We start from the raw sequence: 16,586 nt of genomic DNA on the forward strand, positions 1-16,586 counted from the left end.
TAATTAGTACTCAGTTTGTTTTATTGATATTTGTCTACAAAATAAGGCACAATCTTGTTAGGAAATATTGGTCAGAGGACCCAAAACAGCAACTGCTTCAATCTCAACCAGCCCCCCCTACAAAGAGAGACCACAGTCTTTAGTTTGGTTCAATCCAAAACAGGTTTCAAAGCAAACACTCTTTAAAACATACATACTCTGGGAAGAGCAGCAACCTGGTACGCAGCTCTGGCTGGGTAGTTAGTGCTGAAGACTAGAAAAACCAAAATGACATTAGATTACGACAGACACATTCAAGAACGTTGACTTTAGGGGAAACATGTTGACTTAATGTCAGTGTCATCCATCTCCAATTAAAACTAATAACTAAAATAAATATGAAATTATTATATATTTAGTAAATACAATTTTGGTAACACTTTAGATTAGGGAACACATATTCACCATTAATTAGTTGCTTATTAGCATGCAAATTAGTAACATATTGGCTCTTAATTAGTCGTTATTAAGCATACTACCAGCAATGCATACTGAGATCGTAAATCAAATACAACAACTTCCTTATTTACTACTAGTAAGCAATAATTATAAAATTAAAAAAGTTTTAAAAATAAACTCAGTTAATGGCTTACTGGTTGTATAATAAGGTCATGCAGAATAATACATTAATAAGTACTTAATAATATCTAATTAAGAGACAGTATGTCACTAATTTGCATGTAATAAACAACTAATTAATGGTGAATATGTGTTCCATAAAATAAAGTGTTACCAATTCTTTTTTTTTTTTAATAAATCCAGTTATATTGTTAGATATGATACAATATATGTAATATTAATAATTAATATAATATTATATTATATCTTTGTTGTTTTATTTGAATAAATCCCTATGTAGATAGATAGATAGATCTGTAGGATTGAGAAGGCGTGTTTAGCTCAGGCATGTTATTTACGTTGCCTTGTTCCTCTTCTCGTTGTGTTGAACCTGTCAGGGGGGATTGATTGATATTGTGAAGGGATTTTTATGTAAATACTGTGTAACTCCACACCGCTTCAACCTCAGGGGAACAAGCAACAATACGTGCAGAGAACATGTTCTCAAAACTTCTTGAATAACTGGTGTCACCAGTATAGCACTAGATTAGCAGTGTAAGAAACACATGGTTAGTGTGCAAAAAAATAATAATGTTTGAATTAAACAACTAGATCTGGATCTATTGTGAAGATATGTAACATGATACTAAAGAAACTGGTGGATCAATATTATTGTTGTTGATGTTGTGAAGGAGGACATGAGGACAGTTTGTGTTAAAGAAAGAGACACAGGGGATCAATCTATACTCAGGCTGGATTAAGGCCTGAATAATACTTTTTCTGAAACTGTCAGAATTTACAAACATTTGACTGACACAACATCATCTTCACGGTTTAAGAAGCAGCTTTGTGCTGTCATAAGACATATGTGCAGTTTTGAATATACAGTATTTTAGATATATTAATAGTTCACAGAAAAATTCACAGAATTCTTGTTGCTCATGAGATGTGGCACGTTGTTTGACATTTAGCTTTAGGCTTAATCCACAGACAGCTACAGAACAACACAGGTGTCACTATCAGTGACTCTGCACATTTTGGCAAAAACAAAATAAGCCGGTAACACTTCACACTTTGGAAAAGGCCAGAGTCATGTACAGAGACAATGATATAGCAGCGTCTGTGTGTGCATGACATTTTAGATTTTGGAATTCATTTTAAGATTTTAGTATTGACTTTTACAGCTCTTAATCTCTGACATCGTGAAGCACTTTGTGATTTCTATCTGTGAAAAGTGCTACAGAAATAAACTTTGCTTGCTTGCTTGCATAAGAGTGAAACATCACCTGCTGAGCTAAAAATGAGTCACACCTGCTTACTGCAGCCAGTCTGGATTGTACTGACACCCAGTGGCAAAATTAAGACTGCACAATTGAAATGATGTGAGGGCCTACCACAGAAATGAATGACAGTACAACAATGGTGAAAGACAACAATGAGAACATTTTATAATTAAGTAAATGGACTGCACTTACATTGCTTGTATACGTCATTAACGTTGGTGAAGTCGTTCATGTCAGCTAAGAGCACCGTGGTTTTGACAACTGCAACAAAAAAAGATGAGACACAAATGACAAAAAAGAAAGAATATAAGACATCTGTTCAAAATGCAACAGCTCTGAGTTCTTCCTCACCATTCTCATAATTGCAGCCGGCAGCTTTAAGGATTTCACCCATGTTTATGAGAGCCTGGAGGAAGATTTATTTTCATTTAATACAGCTGCTTTGCTCTTAAAGCTTTAAAACCAAGTATCCGTCATTTTAAATTATAGTTTGTAAGTGTGTGTATAGCGCCATCTTATGGATGGAAAGATTATCTTGAAGCACTGGACGTAACCAAACAAGAAACATCTAATTCAATTCAGTGTTGGACATTTTCCAGTTGCACAGTTTGTGATGTGTCACCTGTCTGGTCTGATTTTGAACACCACCGTCCACCAGCTGTCCATTGGCAGGATCCATTCCCAGCTGTCCTGAGATGTACACTGTCCGGTCTGCCACCACTGCTTGGCTGTAGGGACATACAAACAGAAACAAAGAAATAATAATATATCATTCAAAATAAAATGGTTTGTTTTGATATGGAACAATACATATCACAATATAAATATATTTATGATTGAAATTTGAATCTATTGATTAAAAAAACATACAGAAATAACTCATAACTACATGTAAAGTGGTGGGCCACATGAAACTGAAGAGGGGCTGCATGTGATCCATGAGCCAAAAGTTTGAGACCTCTGTTAAAAGACATAGGTTTAAAAACATGGTGAATAGAAACACAATGCAGTGTTTGCACTCATTTCTCATTTTAATACTAACAGTCAGTTTGTCTTGTCAATAGTTAGCAGTTTAAAGTACACCCTAACAGCTGCACTTAGAGGGACTATACTGCAGCAGGCACATGATGGCAGCTGCTAAACAGTGGTTTAACAAAACAATTCAGTTTGAGAAGTTATATCTCATTGGCTGCCAATGGTTATGGCTCTACATTTTACGTTTAGACCAGTGTCAACTTTTGACTGGAGCCGTGCAGAGCAGCCTGACCACAGCCAGCTCCTCTCACCTGTACGGTCCGATCGCAGCAGGAGCCTTCGCTGTGCTGATGATTCTCCTGATGAGAGCAGCCATTTCACCGATGTATATGATTTGCAATGCACACACAGACACTTAAAAACAATGTAAAACAGAGAAAGTTGTGTTAAAGGAGAAGGGGAGTGAAAGAGAGGAGGAGTATTTGACGACACAGGAACGACAAAACCGCTTTACCGTAAGTGTCATTGTAGGCGTGCAATCAAGCATTTATATTTAGTACAATTGCAGATTAAAATATATTTAATGTTTTTTTTTTATTTTGCGTATCTAATTTTAGAACATTAATTGGAAAATTAGACAAATAATACACGTTATATGTGTTAAGGTTATGTTTGTTTATTTCGTTGCGCCGATACACTAAAAATCCCATGAGTGACATGTACCCGGAAGTGAACCCACAGCGTGTTGAAAATTCACATGGAAGCTAACAGTTCATGATAGTAGACGTTTGGACGAAGTTTGAGACGTTCACTCACAGCCGTGGAAAATGAAAGTGAGTATATACAACGTGGTTGGTCTGGCTTTCAAACCATACTGTTGTATACTCATATATATATATTCCACTTCACATGGAATAACGTAGCGTGGTTAGCGTTAGCTGACGTTTTTGAAGCAGACACAAACAGTGCCGTGTGTTTCAAACACGCCTTCTTTCCTTCCCCTGACTGTGTTGTGTAGAAAATGTCTGCTGCCAAAGTGAAGATAAAGGAGAGGAAGATGAGGAACCAGCCCTCCAGTGTTCAGTATCCGTCAAGGGAGAACAACCCACGAAACGGAGGAGACACACCGGTCACTGGTACTCTCTCTCTCTGAATGCCTCTGTCTCTCTGCCAGTTCTGTGTCTGCATGGTCACCCCTGAATCCAAACTTTAAACCTCCTTATATTCTAGCTTCATGATTAGGGATGGGAAGATACCACTTATTTTTTGTGTCTGATGCTGATACCGATATCACAAACTGGAGAATCTACTGATACCGATATCAGCCAGATACAGTAATTTTAGACCATTCATGAACTTATGAAGCTGTTAACACATTTATTATGTGCCGAGTCATTTCAAAAACATAATACTCTTACTGTGTAACAAATATTATTGTCCCAAAAAGAAGAAATAAACAGCCCAAACATGACGCGGCTTAAAAGCTTAGAATTTTTACAGTCTGTTCAACATGAAGCATGCGCTTTATTTAGGAATTTTGGATTGTATTGGATGTTACGTCTTTATCTATTTGATAGTAATTTTGACCAGCATCTGACTGATACTGATAACCATCTCTCTTGACGAAAATACTCATTGCAAGACTTTGCAATTAAGACTTTGATTAATTTATGATATATCATGTAGGGCTGGAATGATTCATCGATCATTAATCAATTTCTAAATTAATCAACTATTTTCATAATGGATTAATCAGTTTGAGTGTTTATTATTAATCAAATCAAGTTTCTCAGATGTCTCATCTTGGTAAATGTGAATCATTTCCCATTTCACTTTGCTGACACTGAGTCGGAATGTCTTCATGTACATTTCTATGTGTAAATCTTTATCACCCTCACTGTGACCTCTACAGTCATAACTATTTGATTGTTTTGTTGGTCACAATAATCCTGCCCTCAGCCTCTTATGTAAGCATTTCTTACTTGTAGACCAGTAAACATTCTGTTCCAGCATCAAATCTTTTTTTTCCAGTTGAAAGCTTTGGCTGTCAAGACAAAAAAAAAAAGAAATTTGAAAAAAATTTGATATGAGACACTTGCTACCAACTGGCGCCAGAGCAGCCTTGATGGAAAGAGGAATTTATGGAGACTGGGCAAGGAGTTTATGTAATATTCATTTGATCAAGAAAAAAAGGAAAAGATTATCTGAAGATTATTGTTACTTACCACATTCATGGCCAGATACCTCATAGACCCTAACAATTTCCACTTCTTCAATATGTAATTGCCATAGAGACAACAACCTCTGAGTGTCTATTATGGGGGCAGTTGTCTATTATGGCTGTTTTGTAATCAAACATTAGCAGTCTCATTGGTTCTGAAATGATAAAATGATGATCTTCCTAAAGGTGGGAGTGGTAGCAATGCTCCATCTGATATTCAGCAGACTACAGAGAGGCAGACGAAACCTCAGCAGCGTGGTGGATGGGTACGTGGACACCAGAAAGATCGAGGAAGCTATGCCAAAGAAATACCAAAGCATATTTCAGGTAAAGACATTGTCGTACTTTTACAAAGTCACATCAGTTACTGCTGACTAAGCTGATGAATGTAGAGATTCATCATTTATTTTACTGCTATACTCGGTTGTTATTTTCCCCTCAAGATACATTACATTTAGTTGAACTGAGACAGTCTCAAAATGGAAGCAGTGGATTATGAAATTATCTGCAAACTGCAAATAAAGTTAAACTTCAGTGCTTTTGCTTTTCTTTCCAACTACCATTCCTACCAGGTGGTGGTTTTGCCATGGCCAGGGCGGCAGAGGTGAGAGCCATGTTAAAAGCTGTCAACAAAACAACAGCCAGCTGCCATGTGTTTGAAGCCCTGCCCAAACACATGAGGAGAAGGGCCATGAGCCACAACATCAAGCGTCTCCCTCGTCGACTAAGAGACACAGCTAACAGATTGGTAAAGTTTAGGACATGTTTACATTCAGTATCCTGATCCGTCAGTGAACATTAAATATCCCCTTTTCTTATACAAACATACTCCAAGAACCTCTGTCATGCCCAGTGTCTTTTCTCTCACAGCGTGAGAAGAGCCTCCAGGCTGGCTCAAAGAAGAAGGAACAGACAAAGGCAAAGGGCAAGAGCCGCAAGGCCCGACGACGGCATGGAAACCTACTGCTTGAGTTCAACCGGCGTCAGAGAAAAAACGTATGGCTAGAGACGCACATTTGGCATGCCAAGCGCTTCCACATGGTTAAAAAGTGGGGTTACTGTCTCGGGGACAGACCTACATGTAAATGTTATCGCCCCTGCTACAGAGCCATGAGCACCCACTGTTTGCTGCAGGTGACTTCACAGCTATTTCTTGCTCTTTTTTTTGCTTTGTTAATTTGTAATGAAGTCATCTTGAACCTTCTGGTCCTGTCCTCTCAGGACCTTTCTTACTACTGCTGCATAGAACTGCAGGGAGAGGAGGACAAGCTGCTGGCTGCTCTGTCACAACTAACCAGCAAGCAAGCTGGTAAGTATCTTTCATTACTCGGCAACTTATATGTAGGTTTTTGTCTCTAGAAAATGCCTTTTTTACTTCATGTATTCTTCCCCTTTGATTTTTGATATTCAGATAGTTGCAATTTTAACTTTTAGATTAAGGGTTTCTTGATTTAATGTTTGCAAACCTGTTGTTAGTGCACATGGACAGTTTATTTCAAGTTGTTCGAAAAATGTGTGTGTGTGTGTTTTTAGGTCCTACGTTTGCTGCAGCTCTGTGTCTATCAGGGCAAAGACAGGGCAGTGTGGTGGTCTACAGAGCGGGACAGTACCCCTCGCAGGTCCTGGGCCCTGTCACCTTTATCTGGAAACCTTGTACACATGGATCAACTCACAGACAGCTGTGGATTTGGGCTCATCCCTCTATTAAACAGGTATGAGGTGTTCAGAGGTATAAATTATTAATATTTTTGTATGTACTATTCTGACAAAAATTTAGAAAAAAAATTGTAGATGCAGGACAATATACAGGCAAAACTGTTAACTTAAAATACTGTGTGCTCCTTCCAGGATCTTCTCCCTGAATTGCAGAGTGTATGCCAGTGTTGTGAGGCTGTAGTCCCTCCAGTTGTGCCTGTGGTTACACCTGCAGAGGTTACACCCACCAAAGAACCTGAACTTAAACCTGAAAAAGCCCCTAAGCCCGCACAGAGTCACACCAAGAGGAAGCGCAGCTGTAAGGATGCCTGTGAACCTCCCGCCAAGAAGATTTTAGGAGACGGAACCAGATCTCCCAGTACACCAGTCACATGGAGATCCAGCTCAACGGGAATAGTCATAAAGTCAGTTGAGTTTACGGATTTAAAACTATTTTCAGCCATGAACTCTGGAGTTTGTGCTGTTCACATGACAAATGCAGCAGGAGATTGTCTGGGTGAGACACATTCAAAACAACAGGAGAATTCCAGATAATCCAAGTGAGGGGGAGGAGTCTGACTCTAGCATACAGGTGGCAGGACACTCAGCCATTCACTCACTGTGGATTATCTGGAGTTTCTCCTGTTGCGTTCTCATATGAGCTCACTTGGACATTATCCATAGAATGTCCAAACCAACTTCTGTGGTCATTTGCATTCACATACATAGTCCAATCCCTAGACAATCTCCAGAGTTTAGTGCATGTCTGAAAGCACCCTGAGCAAATAAAAGGCTTAGATAAGCAAGTTTCAGTTTAAATTGTGCTTGAATTTGTCTTGTGGATTTGTTGCAGCGATCTCACAATGGATATAGTTCGCTATCGCCTCATTGGACCACAGTCCCACACTGTTCTTGCTGAAACTTTGGAAGCTGCTACAGACTGTAATGTAAGGGTTTAACGTCATCAACATGAAAAAGGAGAGAGCCTCAGATATTTGTGCATTCCTAACAAATAAGTATGCATTTCTTTCTTTTAAAAGGCTTTGGATAAATCCCAGCCATCCCCCCTTTGGTGGCCTGGGCACTGTAAAGACGAGAGCAAGATGAATCTGCATAAACAACAAGCTGATATCTTTAATATCCTGAAAGGTTTCTTTTTTTTATTTCACAGTGTAAATGAAAGCATTCTTATGTTTGTCTCTTAGTACTTACCTTTGCCATGAGGCAGACATGTTTATAAAAAGTGAATGTTTTAATTCATCCAGACATCTATTCCACCGGGGAGCTCCCTGCAGGCACAGTGCTGGGTCTGGCTGTAGATGATCCCAGGCTGACTTTACCATCAAAGAAGGTTAAAGCTTTGCCATGTGTAAAGCAGACGGAAGGTAAAATCTAATCTACCAATCAGACTGAGCCACAGCCACTATAATCGTTACAGACAAATAAAATAATGAAATCCATTGATTTTATTTCCATAATTTAATCACCAATAAACTGCTTTCCTGGCCTAATCTCAGTTTCCCTTAAGGAAATGTTTTCATACACGATATGCCAGCAAACATCTGACCATTTACCAAACAATCAGTCTGTTATGTCTGGTTCTGAGGTTGTTTCAGTGAGTACACATCTGGTTCTGTGCTCCAGGGGGCCTCTGCCTCTCCATGCAGATGTTCCAGGTTCGAATCCTGGCAGGACCCTGTACTCGAAACACACTCGTGACTGATGACAGCTGATTCACAGGTTTCACCATCGTATTGATCATTTCTCCTAAAACAAATATATATAGTCAATCTGTCACTGTTAAGGTTTTCACAGTTAAGACAGAATTGTAAGCTTATTGCATGTTCAATTTAAACTTGTTGCAGATCATTTTAAGAACTTGCAACATGGAAGCACTTACTATTGCAAATTGTCCAAATTCTCCAATGTATAATAACAAATGCTGAGGATTAAATGTAAACTTCACAAAGCGCTAAGTTAACGCAGCTTTGTTGCATCATGTTCTTATTTCCTTAGGCTACCTGAATGAGTTTCAGTTATCAGTGATGACATTGCTGCTCATTTTAAATTTGGGTTATAAATCAGACATGGAGAGTGTTAAATGTTGCAGATGCTGGCCTTGTGGGAGGAGGTGCTATGTGTTTGTGTTGTGTAATTGTTCCAGAGGTGGATGAGGAGAAGAGGAGGGAGCTGATGCTGCGTGGAGTACCCAAAAACTGCTGTCGGAGTTTCCTTTGGGAACAGTCTGTACGGGACAATGTTACGGATAACAAGATATCCGAGCAGGTAGCTTATTGTTTTCTTACCACCAGAATTGTTGAACATTAATTTTCAGTAACCAGTATATTTCTTTTTATTCCACTGTCTCTATGTCTGGTAGCGTACATACCCTGAAATGTCTAATTTCTGTATGTGGCTACAGGAGTTGAACCGTATGAGAAGTGAGGTGCTGGTGCCAGGTTCCAGGCTGAGCCCCACTCCACTACAAGGCCGAGTCCCTGTCCTGCTGGTCCACCAACCTGGTAAGCAGGTGGGACATGAAATGAGCTCCTGGGGTGCTGGATGGGACCTGCTGCTTCCTAAAGGCTGGGGAATGGCCTTCTGGGTCCCGCTGGTGAGTACCAGGACTTCAGGCTGAATGATTTGAGTAAAATATCCAGCTGCAGTTATTTGCTATTGTGATTCGAAATGTGTTAGAAATTTGAGCTTCACTTAAACATTTCCATGTTATAGATGTAACAAGATGGAGCATCACGTGAGATACCATCAATATTGTATGGACTGTACAACAGACTAATTTTACCTTATTTTATTCAATTTTGTTTATTTATTGACTTCTTTAGAGTCTGACAGCAATTTTGTTTTGTGGTCAAATTAAATCAAAACACAGTTTGCATTCTCATAATTTAAAGACTGCGTTAAAGTTTTGTGTAATTTTGAAATGGAGCCTGTTAAGATATTCAAATATAAGCTATTATACAAATCAAAGTATATACAACAGTAATGGGGATAATTTGTGCTTAGGATTCCAAATGATTTGATGTTCAAGTAAAAATGTAAAAGTATTTAATTAAAACCAAAAATGTGCATGTTTCCAGGTCTTTGAGTGAACAGTTGCTGAGGATGCTTTAATGATATACAGTATATAACACAGTGGAAATCTGTATCTGTTTCTCTTACTTGGAGGCATTGGACATGTGTTTGTGTTTGAAAATGTTGACTACATTTGACATTTAAAAGCAGACTGAAAGCTTTATTTTGTCAGATTAGCAGAAATGCAGTATTTACTTGTTTCTCCCTCTGATAGGTTTACAGGGGAGTCCGTGTTGGTGGGCTGAATATGAGTCTGAAACACTCTCAGAATAAAGGAACCCCCCACTTTCCCCATGATTACCCAGACTGTCCAGCAGGTGTTCGTTTTCAGGAGGAGCAGGAGACCGAGCTCCTGGACAAGTTCAAGAGGTCAGAGAAACACCAAAGCTGAGGCGAAGAAGCAAAATAATAATGTTTTGTGCCATTAGTGTGATCATAGTTTTAAGTTGATTAGTTTAGGAAATGGATTAGTAATAAAAGAGAAGGCCCTTGAGAAGGAGAATTAGTCACAGTTAGGTGATATTAGGAATGGGAAGAAGAGGTGAAAGTTAAGAGAAGAAGGCAGTAATGCAACATCACAGGTGCCAAACTTCTGCAAAACACAAACAAATAAATGTGTACGCTTCACACAACCATACAATATTTAAGATGCATTTTAAAAGGTAATTGGAATAAATGAGATGAAGCCATGGGACCTTTTATCTTTTTTACATGCAGTTTGTGGACTTATTATATCAGGTGTCACTGGATTTGTTGACCCCTCACATAAACACTGGAACATGTGTTTTGTAAATAGTGGGGGATCACAGTTGAAAGAACACTTCATTATGTGTTGGGTCAGGTGTGATGGTGGACTGGTTTCCAAGAAAATGTGTGTGCTGTTGATAAAAGATGTGTTTCAAGGCTTTGTTGGACTGCAGAGGATTTTCAAATTTTCAGATTGGTTTTCGGCATTCTCACTTAGCAAAGTGACCAGTGTGTAACCTTTAGGGGGGATTTAAGATTCTGCTTAGTCTTAGGCAAAATGATAAAAAGGAAATACAGCAAAGTGTCTTTTAAATAAACTTTAATTAAAATATTATCCATTCAGTGTTCAAAAGGGTGGAGAATGATGTGAGAAATTTTTTTCTTTCATTTTTTTCAAACTCATACAGTCAAACTAAAGCTTCAGGGAAAACATTCAAAACAACACAAGAAAAAATTGAACATGGCTTAAGGAAATTCAAAAAAGCAAGGCTCTTGCTTTGTGGAAACCGTCATCTTCTTGCCACGTCATATTTCTACAGCAGCCCGAACAGAACAAACCAGCCAGAGCATGCGTTTCGCATTTTGAAGTGGAAACTTACCACACATATGAAGACAAATGGCATCCTTTCTGGTACACTAAGGCCACCATAGCTCCCTGATGCACATGGGAAAGGGAGGGGTGAGTGGAGAAGTCTTCTGTTTGATAAAAGTCTGCAGTCTCGCCATTAGATGACGTCACCAATTCTTACACAATCGACCCTGAAGTACTTGCCCAGAATTTAAGATTTAAGACAGAAATGTATCTACATCTGCACTTTATTTAAAAAAAGCGACTTAAAATAAACCTCAAACAGGTTGGTAGGTGTACACTGAGGCTCTGTTTGAAAGGTGGTTTGTTACCGTATGAAAGGATAAAGATAATCAGAAGAACATAGTGTGACTATGTGGTATGACAGGCTGTCAGTAAAAGCTGATAAAGATAAAGTGAAGTGCGCGTAAGCTCTGACCTCAGTTAATTTCCTCTATGCAGAACTTTGCCAGCATGCAGATGAGATGTTAAAAGGCCTCACGCTGTCTGTCCCCTACAAATGACCGCTTAGCAGTCCTGATGTATTGGATTAATTGTCAAGTTGCCCCAACAGTTTGACAAGGTTCTGACCTTCTGACCTTCTGTAGGCGTCCACCCGCCAAGAGGACCAATTACGTGAAACATGGCTGTCTGGCTCCATTCTGTTGCCCATGGCAACAGCTGGCTGAGGAATGGGAGCTCATCACAAGGGAGGAAAGAGAGGAGAGAAAAAGCGAAAGCCAGACCGAAACCACAACACACACTGACACAGTTATGGAGCAAGAAATGACATCACAGCCAAATATCGGTGAAACAAAACCCCAAAGCTTCTTCACTGTACTGAGGTGGGTGTTTTGTTTTACTTCTTGTACAATCTTGTTTGTGATTTACACTGAAACTGTTCTTTTTTTGTTTATCCTCCTTTTAATGAGTGTGAATTCATCAGAACAGACTCAAAACACATGACCATCACAGTTTTGTGCTGAGGTCCCTTTAGACAATTAACCCTTCTGTTACCATCTTGTCGTCGCTGACAGGATTTAGCATGCGACTTCATATTGCCGTAACTTCTAGACCTATATATCTAGACAATTCCAAAAACTATGGAGTGGCGATCTGTCCAGGGTGTACCTCGCTTTTGGACCTGTCAGCTAAGACATAGCTCCTCATGTGGACATAGACCCTCATGTGGAGGGTTAAGCAGTAGAAGGTGGATGGATCCTGGAAAGCAGAGAAATAGATCTTTGTGCCCATAGACTTGTCATTACGGTAGCCCTCAGGACTTCCGCAGAATGACCGTCACAGACAAGATTCACCAGCACGTCACACGTTTGTGATGTCTGTTCCTAAACGGTTGAATAACAGATATCGAAAGTGAAAGTTATCCTGGAAAAAGTAGCAGAAGCACTCACTCATTTAACATTTTTTGACAATTCTACAGCCATAAAATCTAAATAAATCCAGGCAGCCTGATTATCATGATGTTATACGAGGGTTAACATCCCGCACATCTAACAATATTGATACAGTTGACTTTCAAAGGTCTCACGAACAGGTATGTGCACCATTTCTCGAGCTTTGGTCTCCAGTCATCTTTATTAAAAGGCGGTCGTGCAGTTCTTGACAAGCTTGATATATGGCATCTCTCCGGCCTACCTCGCTTTCATCATAATGTCCCTGATGAGAATTCCCCAGAGGACATCCAGCCTCAAATTACTGCAATGCATCACTGAGATTAGTAGATGGGAAGAGTTGCATCTGCTCTCGTAAAAGCACCACACAAGTTTTGAGTAATGACTCAAATTGATTGATTTTCAAACGTCAGCTACCTTCTTTCTTTTTTTTTCTTCTTTCAGGATTAAGAATTTTAAAAATGTCTCTCATGGTGCCTGATACAGCCAATGAAAATGCAACTTCTTGTCTGAACATTACCCACTGTTGAAATATAGTAATATACATACATACATACATATATATATATATATATATATATATATATATATATCTATATATATCTATATATATATATATATATATATATATATACTGTATATATATATATATATATATTGTATATATATATATATATACTGTGTATATATATATATATATATATATATATATATACTGTATATATATATATATATATATATATTGTATATATATATATATATACTGTGTATATATATATATATATATATATATATATATATATATATATATATATATATATTCATGTGTGTATATGTGTGTGTATGTATGTGTGTATATGTGTATACACACACACACACAAACACACACACATATAGTTATAAATGGTTATTTGCTGTTTCTTTGCAAACTAGGAACAGAAAATCTCTGAAACTACTGTCTGGGTGGTGTAGGCCCACAACATCTAAAGGTCAGCGATTCTGCCGCATCGGGCAAGTGCCTCTTCTCGACTCGTCAGCTGTGAGATTGTTTCTCACCGAGCATAGGATGAGTGTGGTGTGGGTGCGTTTGTCTCTGCTATCAAAGGGGAAACCAGAGCTTCATGCCATGGTGTGTGTGCCACTCACAGAGGACCTGAAACTGCTGAGTAACAAGTCTGACTGCAGTGGCCCCCAGGAGCCCCTGCACAAAAACCACTTCAAAACTAGAGCTAAGCACAAGAAAAAGGGCTCTAACAAAACTGCTGCTGCATCCTCTTTGTCCCCTGAGAAGACTGAGGCGAAAGGGTCAGTGGAACCAAACCTCCCCATAGTGGCCAAAGACCCCAAATCATCCTCCGAGTCTTCCACAGATCTCATCTTTGGGCTGTGGCCAGACCCTCTGCCGAGCGTCACCTCTCACTGCTCCAGAGTGACTCTAGGCTGGGTCACACAGGGAGACTTCTCCTTGTCTGCTGGGTGTGGGGAGGCTCTGGGCTTTGTCAGCGTTGCTGGTCTCCTTAACACCATCCTCAGTCAACCAACTGAATACAGAGGAATGGTGCTGCTGCGCAACCCCACCTCCCTGCATTACCGCCTTGCAAAAATCAACATTGAGGTCTGATTGAAGCATCCGATTCCCTTTTGTACTTGACACGTACTTTACAGAAAGAGCTAGATTCTGTATTAATGGCGAGTGTTATATGCAATTAATTTGCCATTTCCTTCGTTAACAGAATCCCTGTGCCTTGTAATTTCATTCTTGTACCGTGCCATCGTCTTCTCTACAGTGTTAGCAGCAGACTTGATGACATGCCTGAGGAATGGCTACCAGGTGTCAGTGTTATTTTTAGTTATGTATTTTAGTTGTATATTTAACTGACAAGAGACATCGTCACTGTTCCATTTGATTTGCTATTTGTGGATACTTGTTTTCACACTCATTCCTCTGACAGATTCCACATAGGATTCAATTGGTTTCAGAGAGACAGACTTGTTTTCAAGAAGGAATTAATTTATGGCTTCTTGTGCTTCCTTTAATATCCAGGCTTAATGACGCTGAAAGTATTTATCTTGATGGTGTTCTATTTTTTTAAGTCATTTAATGGGTTTCATTTCAGAGCTGGCTGTCAGTTCAACAAGGTGCAGGATTACTAATTTTTTTTTTTGTTTGAACATAAGCAAATAAAACACTGCACTTGAAAGAATGGGTGTTTTTGTGTGTAATTACTGTCGGCTTCACTGAAATTTAATCTCTGACCTTTATAAGTGCGTTGAACACTGGCACGTAAACATTTATAGTTACACTGGCAGCAACAGTAGTTTTCCACATATCCCATAATGTGTAGGTGGCGGATAAGAGATTAGTTGCTTGGCAACAGTTAAGTTTGGTAGCAGTGGAGTTGAGAGTGTAGTCTGTTATTTATTTGAGGTAAAGACGGAAGGGCAGGCTGTGCATCGATGATTTTCCACCCCCCCTACCATTGGAGGGCAGTAGTGCACCGTTTTTCATGAATGCCATGATTTCCTCTGACTAGTGAAATTTTAGAAACCACCCTTTTTTCTTGACACACGATCACACACAGACCAATTTTCTCAGTTAATAAACACAATTCAAATATTTTTATTTACAGGTGTTGGTCACAGTGGCCTGTTTAAAAATGAAAGGCTGCTGCTGCCCATAAGGCATCTGATGTTTCTCTTTAACCCTGAGGTGTTTGGTCTAATTTAGAGTCAGTTGTTTTCCAAGTATCATTGATTACCCAGCTGGAATTACTCCTATCACACAGGTGAAACAGAATATAGTCTAGTAGCACTCTTTTTCAGAGAGGTATTTGCTAGTTTTGGTGTAATAATTTAACACCAATTTGGCCACTGATACTGGCACTCAGCTGACACTGGCTTGACTTGCCTCCCACCATTTATTGCTATAAATAGAGATATTATTTAAGTACCCAGAGGAAAGACATGCACTCACAAGTCTACCTAAATTGCAGTCCCAACCAGCACCGGAGCGGGTCTATGAATCATCTGTTTGTCCAGCTCTACTGCACATAAGCTTGGCTGCCAGCGAACCGTATGTTGAAGTCTTGGCGTCAGGCTGCACTTTGCCTGCGTGCACTCTCCCTGTGAACACAGACAGACAGGCGCAGCTCATTAGAGGCACCCAGCTACCAGGCCTGCAAACATTAGACACACCAGATAAATGCAGGGTCAGTGCTTGCTAGATTCATATCGACACTCGCTGGCATAATCAGTGCACCAATCAATGAGGGTCGTCCCACAACGTACACAATATGGACAAAAGTATTAGGACGCCTGACCATTACAGAGACTGTAAAGACATTCAAAAACTGTGCATACACTGTACTTTAATATGGATGCTATAACAGCTTCTACTCTTCTTGGGAGACTTTCCTCAAGATTTTTTGTGTCCATTCATTCTGTAGAGAATGTATGAGGTCTGGCACTGATATTGGACATGAAGACCTGGCTCACAATCTCTGTTCCAGTTCATCCCAAAGGTGCTCGTGGGGTTGAGGTCAGGGCTCTGTGTGGGTCAGTCAAGTTCTTCCACAACAAACTGTGTCTTTATAGTCTTTGCTTTGTGCACTGAGGCACAGTCATGTTGGAATAGCAAATGACCTTCCTCAAACTGTTGGAAGCATAACTTTGGTTTGCTAAAGCGATAATTGTCCTTCATTGGAGATAAGGGGCCAAGCCCAAAGCCTGATTGAAAATACCTGAATTCAATGTGGCCAAATACTTGTATCCATATAGTGTACATTGTTGCACACTAAAAAGTTGATAAGAAAGTTACCAGGGATCTTGTCCAAAGAGATAATATTGCGATCTTGTTGCTTTATCTTTGGTCTGTTTCGGGCTATCAGGAAAACTCCAAGAAACGACAGGAGACAACTGGAAAAAAATGAAATATATATATATATATATATATATGTATATATGTATATATATGTACGTTAACACCATCTTAAAAT

General features: G+C 39.3%; 3 protein-coding genes across 3 annotated transcripts in view; 1 reads left to right on the top strand and 2 right to left on the bottom strand.

Moving 5' to 3' along the window:
- On the bottom strand, positions 1 to 3,353 carry LOC131470845 (2-iminobutanoate/2-iminopropanoate deaminase-like). The gene is made up of 6 exons (XM_058646874.1): positions 3,167 to 3,353; positions 2,503 to 2,608; positions 2,232 to 2,286; positions 2,073 to 2,141; positions 198 to 253; positions 1 to 117 (listed from the first exon to the last, which is right to left on the bottom strand). The coding sequence occupies exons 1-6, from the start codon at positions 3,229 to 3,231 to the stop codon at positions 58 to 60; spliced, it is 411 nt and encodes a 136-aa protein (XP_058502857.1). The 5' UTR covers positions 3,232 to 3,353; the 3' UTR covers positions 1 to 57.
- A 224-nt stretch (positions 3,354 to 3,577) lies between these two features.
- Positions 3,578 to 14,795, top strand: pop1 (POP1 homolog, ribonuclease P/MRP subunit). The gene is made up of 16 exons (XM_058648601.1): positions 3,578 to 3,688; positions 3,874 to 3,991; positions 5,263 to 5,403; positions 5,649 to 5,824; positions 5,947 to 6,210; positions 6,298 to 6,385; positions 6,610 to 6,788; positions 6,925 to 7,196; positions 7,625 to 7,718; positions 7,812 to 7,920; positions 8,037 to 8,156; positions 8,936 to 9,057; positions 9,194 to 9,385; positions 10,079 to 10,233; positions 11,788 to 12,024; positions 13,525 to 14,795. The coding sequence occupies exons 1-16, from the start codon at positions 3,683 to 3,685 to the stop codon at positions 14,210 to 14,212; spliced, it is 2,961 nt and encodes a 986-aa protein (XP_058504584.1). The 5' UTR covers positions 3,578 to 3,682; the 3' UTR covers positions 14,213 to 14,795.
- Positions 14,796 to 15,184: 389 nt separating this feature from the next.
- LOC131470823 (NIPA-like protein 2) overlaps positions 15,185 to 16,586 on the bottom strand; it is a 31,554-nt gene continuing 30,152 nt past the window's right edge. Inside the window, exons 10-11 of the mRNA XM_058646828.1 lie at positions 16,409 to 16,506; positions 15,185 to 15,714 (exon numbers count right to left, since the gene is read on the bottom strand). Of these exons, the coding sequence (XP_058502811.1) occupies positions 15,608 to 15,714; positions 16,409 to 16,506 (205 nt within the window). The 3' untranslated portion in view covers positions 15,185 to 15,607. The remainder of the gene's footprint in view (positions 15,715 to 16,408; positions 16,507 to 16,586) is intronic.

Source organism: Solea solea, chromosome 13 (genome assembly GCF_958295425.1).
Source record: "Solea solea chromosome 13, fSolSol10.1, whole genome shotgun sequence".
NCBI lineage: Eukaryota > Metazoa > Chordata > Actinopteri > Pleuronectiformes > Soleidae > Solea > Solea solea.